The sequence below is a fragment of the Trachemys scripta genome, chromosome 1 (assembly GCF_013100865.1).
Source record: "Trachemys scripta elegans isolate TJP31775 chromosome 1, CAS_Tse_1.0, whole genome shotgun sequence".
Classification (NCBI taxonomy): domain Eukaryota; kingdom Metazoa; phylum Chordata; order Testudines; family Emydidae; genus Trachemys; species Trachemys scripta.
Genome location: NC_048298.1, coordinates 341,912,161 through 341,918,136, shown reverse-complemented (window position 1 = coordinate 341,918,136; position 5,976 = coordinate 341,912,161). Strand labels below are relative to the sequence as shown.

The 5,976-nt window shown below is 53.3% G+C and overlaps 1 protein-coding gene across 1 annotated transcript; it reads right to left on the bottom strand.

Annotated features, from left to right (window-relative positions):
* Window positions 1-3,630: 3,630 nt before the first annotated feature.
* LOC117886980 (olfactory receptor 52L1-like) lies at window positions 3,631-4,575 on the bottom strand. The gene has a single exon (XM_034789227.1). It carries the CDS (start codon window positions 4,573-4,575, stop codon window positions 3,631-3,633), a length of 945 nt encoding a protein of 314 aa, XP_034645118.1.
* Between the last annotated feature and the right edge of the window lie 1,401 nt (window positions 4,576-5,976).

The window sequence follows — 5,976 nt, the reverse complement described above, 5'->3', positions numbered from 1 at the left end:
GTCCGTCTGTGTCCAGCATCTCCACGTCCCCTTTCTGCAGAGCTGCTCCCAGGGGCTGCAGGGCTGGGCGGCTCGCACACAGGCTGCACGTGGATTGTGTGTGTGTGGAGGGGGGGTCCATATTTCCTCCCTGCACACTGCATCATTGTTGGCCGCAGTCCAGCCCTTAGTAAACAATTTGTATTGCTCCAGTGCTGGGGAGCAAGGGGCTGGGAAAGGAGAACATTGTACAGTTCATTGCATGTGCTTTCAGTTACTTTGAGCTCAGTTAAACTTGGCTTTTCAGCCCCTTGGGGCGGGTCTGTGGGTTTGTACAGTGCCTAGCACAGTGTGGGCCAGGGGCCTGCCTGGAGCTCCTAGGCTCTACAGTAGGAAATATTCATTCCCCAATGCCCTGCCATTGCTCTGTGGTGCCCCAGGAAGCAGGCTGTGGTGTTCATCCTGTACCAGAGCATCCCCATGAGGCATTGTCGTCCATCCCCTGCAATCCAGTACTTGGCTCTCCAGCCAGATCTCTCTGGAGTCCCGCCCAGGACATCATTGTCCTTCATGTCCTTCCCCAGGATTAAAACCCAGATAATAGACCAGAAAGTCAGTGCCAGGTTTTCACCCAGTGACATCCAAAGGAGAGATTCCATCCGCTCACAAGTGGGCTAAAGCTCTTAGCATCTCCTCTGCTTCCCCTTTGTCCTCTGCCAGACCATCAGCATGGGCCATGGCCCTTGAGTCCTGCCCCCTTCCTGCAGCTGGTTCTTCTCCTCTCCCCCATGGGTGGGTCCTTCTTCCACCTCTCCACCCAGGAGAGGGGTTCCACCTGCTCTGAACACGTCCTACATGGACCCACCCAGCTCCTCCCCAGCCAGGGCTGTTACTGACCTCCGCCTGCCACCTCCTCCAGGGCCGCCAGGCCGGCTAACTGCTCACTCAGGCTCCCATTAACCCCTCATTGGCTGAAGCGGGGTGTGGGGGGTTATACGCCCATCACACAGGCTTTACTGCTGCTCGGGCTCTCCAGGGCAGCTGGCGCGTGATGGTGAGTCTGGCCCTTGATTGGTTCCTGCTGGAAGGGGCTGGAGCCGTGTCGTTGAGAGTCAGCAGCAGGTGGAGCAGCGGCTGATGGGCTGGATTGGCCGGGCGGCAGAGGGACACGAGGACCCTGCTCGCTCCATCACCCCCTGGTGCTGCTTGTTTCTTGAGAGCCGTGTGAGTTGCCCTGGAGAGGGGCCCAGCGATCTGTGCTGATGTTTCACACGCAGCACCCTAACACCAGCCTGGCCAGCCATCCAATTCCCAGTGGGGAAATCAGGAGCCCATCACCGACCTCATGCTGACTCGAGTCCTGGGACAGTCTCTGCAGAGCACAACTGTGAGCGTCATCTCCTGCCCGGACACCACAGACCCCTCCCGGTCTGTCTCCACTGGATTCCCACCTGCAGCCAGGTCAGAACCAGTCCCTTTGTCTGCCCCTCTGGGAGTGGCTACCCCACAGCTGGGAGTGAGCCTTGTGCCAGCGCATTGAAACAGCAGCGTGGAGGTTGCGGCTCGGATGGTGGCTCAGGCCGTCGAACCCACTCAACCCTCTAGGCTAAACAGCCTGTGCTCCCGCCCAAGCCTCGGTGTGCACACAGCTATTTCTGAGGCACTCTTTCGAGCCCCGTGGGTGTGACTAGCCCTGCCTGGGCTGGGAGGCGAGTTCCCAGCTGCTGCATGGACAGCTACGTGTTCAGACCCTACAGAAACTCACGCCTGTCTCATCCTCAGCTCTCTCTGCTCCCCTGCTGCTCCCAGCCCTCGGGCCTTACTGCCCACTGGGCCCCCTCGCCTACTCTCACTGTCCATGCCTCTCTCTTCAAATGAGGTCAAGTCTCAGGGGTAGCCATGTTAGTCTGTATCCACAAAAACAACAAGGAGTCCGGTGGCACCTTAAAGACTAACAGATTTATTTGGGCATAAGGTAAAACCCACTTCTTCAGATGCATGGAGTGAAGGTTACAGCTGCAGGCATTGTTATACTGACACATGAAGAGAAGGGAGTCACCGCACAAGTGGAGAACCAGTGTCGGGAACAGGGCCAATTCGATCAGGGTGGATGTAGTTCCTCAGATGAGGGACGTCTAAGTACCTAGACAGACAGACAGGCTGGTGCTGTCCCTCGCCAAGGTCATTTCTCTTGTCTACATCCACCAAATCTCTTTCCCCTGAAAATTCCCCCCAGCTCTTCAAGCCGCCTTGCCCTACTTAGACTGCTGGAAGGGTGGGCTGGGTTGGTGCTTGGGAGATCTGGGGGCAGACCTTGGGTGCATCACTGTGTCGCTACATGGCTCAGATCCCAACTGTGACCTGGGCACATTAGCATTCCCTTTCTCCCAGGCCTTGCCTTGTCCATTTGGATGGCACTCATCGGGGCAAGGACTGTCTCTGACCCGGTGTTTGTACAGCACCGGGCACGCTGGTTCACTGTCTCATCAATCATCTGGAAAAAGGGAAACAGTGAGGGGGCAAAATTTGCAGATGATACAAAATTAAGATAGTGAGGTCCAAAGCAGACTGCGAAGAGCTACACAGGGATCTCACAAAACTGGGGGGCTGGGCAACAAAATGGCAGATAAAATTCAACGTTGATAAATTTAAAAGTAATGCCCATTGGAAAACATAATCCCATCTATACATATAAAATGATGGGGTCTAAATTAGCTGTTACCGCTCAAGAAAAAGATCTTGGAGTCACTGTGGATAGTTTTCTGAAAACCTCCACTCAATGTGAAGCGGCAGTCAAGAAAGCTAATACAATGTTAGGAACCATTAGGAAAAGAATAGATAATGGGACAGAAGATATCATGTCACCTCTATATAAATCCATGGTACGCCCACACCTTGAATACTGCATGCAGACGTGGTCACCCCATATCAAAAGAGATACATTAGAACTGGAAAATGTTAAGAAAAGAGCAACAAAAATGACGAGGGGTATGGAACGGCTTCCATATGTGGAGAGATTAATAAGATTGGGACTGTCCAGCTTGGAAAAGAGTTGACTAAGGGGCGATATGATAGACGTCTATAAAATCATGGCTAGTTAGAGAAACTAAAGAAGGAAGTGTTGTTTACTCCTTCTCATAGCACAAGGACTAGCTGTCACCAAATTAAATGAATAGGCAGCAGGTTTCAAACAAACAAAAGGAAGTATTTCTTCCCACAATGCACAGTCAAACTGTGGAACTCCTTGCTAGAGGATGTTTGAAGGCCAAGACTATAACAGGGTTCAAAAAAGAGCTAGATAAATTCATGGCGGATAGGTCCATCAATGGCTATTAGCCAGGATGGGCAGGGATGGTGTCCCTAGCCTCTGTTTGCCAGAAACTGGGAATGGGTGACACTTGCTGATTCCCTGTTCGGTTCATTCCCTCTGGGGCACCTGGCACCGGCCACTGTTGGCAAACAGGATACTGGGCTGGATGGATCTTGTTTTTTAGAATGGGGTAGTTAGCCCAGCTGCCCCTATGTCCCTGGGGCTCCATGTGGAGTCACAGAGCTACTCAATGATTATTTTATTATTGATAGTCATGATACATATAAAAAATCAAACATGGCAGCTGGAGAAATGAGCATGCAGCGACCTCCCTCTGGTGCTCAGGGGCCCCTCACGTGGAAGGCCCTGGTCACCCGACTGCGGATCTGCTTGGTTTTCACCCCGTACACGATGGGGTTCAGCATGGGCGGCATCAGGAGGTAGAGGTTGCCCAGCAGGATGTGGATGGGGAGGGGGATGCTCTGGCCGAAGCGGTGCGCCAGGAAGGAGAAGAGTCCAGGGACGTAGAACACGAGGATGACGCACACGTGGGACGTGCAGGTGCTGAGAGCTTTGAGCCGGGCCTGGGTGGAGGGGAGGCCAAAGACGGCCTGGAGGATCATCACGTAGGACAGAACAATGAACATGCCATCCATCCCCACAACCAGCATGGTCACGACAACACCGTACGTCGCATTGACCGTGGTGTCCGCGCAGGCCAGCTTCACCAAGGCCATGTGCTCGCAGTAGGGGTGGGGGATGATGTAGGCCTGGCAGAATGGCAGCTTCATGAGGAGCAAGGGGAAGGGGGCTATCACAACGAGGCCTCTGACCAAGACCAGCAGCGCTATCTTGGCCACCATACTGATTTTCAAGATGGCTGCATGCCGGAGGGGGTTGCAGATGGCCACATAGCGGTCTAACGCCATGGCCACCAGGATTCCCGACTCCATCAGCGAGGAAGCATGGACGAAGAACATCTGGGCGAAGCAGGCATGGAACGCGATCTCCCTGTCTCCGAGCCAGAAGACACTCAGCATTTTGGGCAGGGTGGACGTGGACAGGACCAGGTCGGTGATGGTCAGCATGGCCAGGAAGAAGTACATGGGTTCATGCAGGCTGGGGTCCGTCCTTATAACAAACAGAACAATGCCGTTCCCCAGCAAGGACACGATATACATGGAGCACAGAGGGATCCCGATCCAATGCTGCATGGTTTCCATTCCCGGTATGCCGACCAGGAGAAATGTGGAAGGTCTGAGGCTGCCGTTGTTGTTGGGTGACATGATCTGCTGAGGGCCACATCCGACTCGGGCAGAATGGCGCCGGAGACCTGCAAGTTATTAATAGAGTGTGTGACGGCCTTGTGCGTGCAAAGAATGGCTAGTCAGCCGTCTGGCTGTGAGCCAGGGTAGTTCTTCGGCTGCTCTCTGTAACGGTTCTCGAGGCCCAGGGCTGTGAGTCACCTCATCACCCCTGGCCTCTAGTGTGAAGGAATCTTGCCTGCGTCTGTCTGGGGTCAACAGAGTAACAGGTGCACCCCCATCCCCTTTACTCTGTCCCCTGTGATCTCCAGCCCCTGACACTGGCTACTCACAGACATCCCACATCCTCGGCCCCCGGTTACCAGTTTTACCTTACACCATCTCTCCTGTATTAAACACGGCATTTGTGAGCATAAAACAAAAGTCAGTTTATTTAGTAAAGAACAAAGGCTTAACTAGAAACAAGAGGGAGTGGTGGAAACAAATGGTAACAATGCAAAACAAAATCATAAAATGCAAACTTGGGGTGACTTTGATCAAGAGTCCCCTTTCCTAGCTAAGGAAGTTGGTTCCCTCCCTGCTCCCCACCAACCAGGATCCAATTTTTCATGAGAACCTCTCACTCTTCAAGATGTCTCCTGAGTGAAAGCACTCCCCCTCCTCTGTTACGCTGGATCAGTCTTTGGTCTCTACTCCAAGGCCTGGTGAATCTCTGTCTGTTGTAATGTTCCTCTCTTACTTGTGAGACAAGATGACAGTTTGCAGTTGCCTCTGATGGTTTGCCATTGATAGCCATGAGAGGGAGCAAGGCTGGATCACTGAGCTTTGCTTTGTATTACTGGTTGAGCAGGTGACTAGCCACCCATAGAGCCCACTGTCAATATCAATACATTCGTCCGTAAATCTTACCCATCCATACACATCACAATGGTTATGAATCTCGACAAGTTATGAGCTGTCCGCAGATACCTCACATGCTACACTTTATGGAGAAATATCCTGAAGCCGTGTGTTTGGTGCAGTGAGTTTGTCAGGGCTGAGGGGAGGCTTGTTTGCGAAGAACAGGAGACCCTTTTCCAGGGGACCCACGGCTACTCACTGTAAAACACTGCCACGGTGGACACACACTGCACAAATCTCTGGACCAGAGCTGGACTAGCATGAAGCTTTTCCCATCTGGGAGCTATTCTGTGGCCCTGATGTAAAAGGAGCAGGAGGAGGGGTTCATATGGGCAGGACCCCACATTGCAATTCTCCCCCAATGACTGTCACTGTCCGGCCCCCCGGGTTGGTCAGCACCACGGTGCAAGAGTCAATGGGCCGTTGATCCTGCCTAGACGTCACCTAGCCTGGTCTATCTCCAGGGGCTGCCTTCCCTCTTCTGTACCATCACCGCGCTCACTGACACTCAGCGCTAGCCAG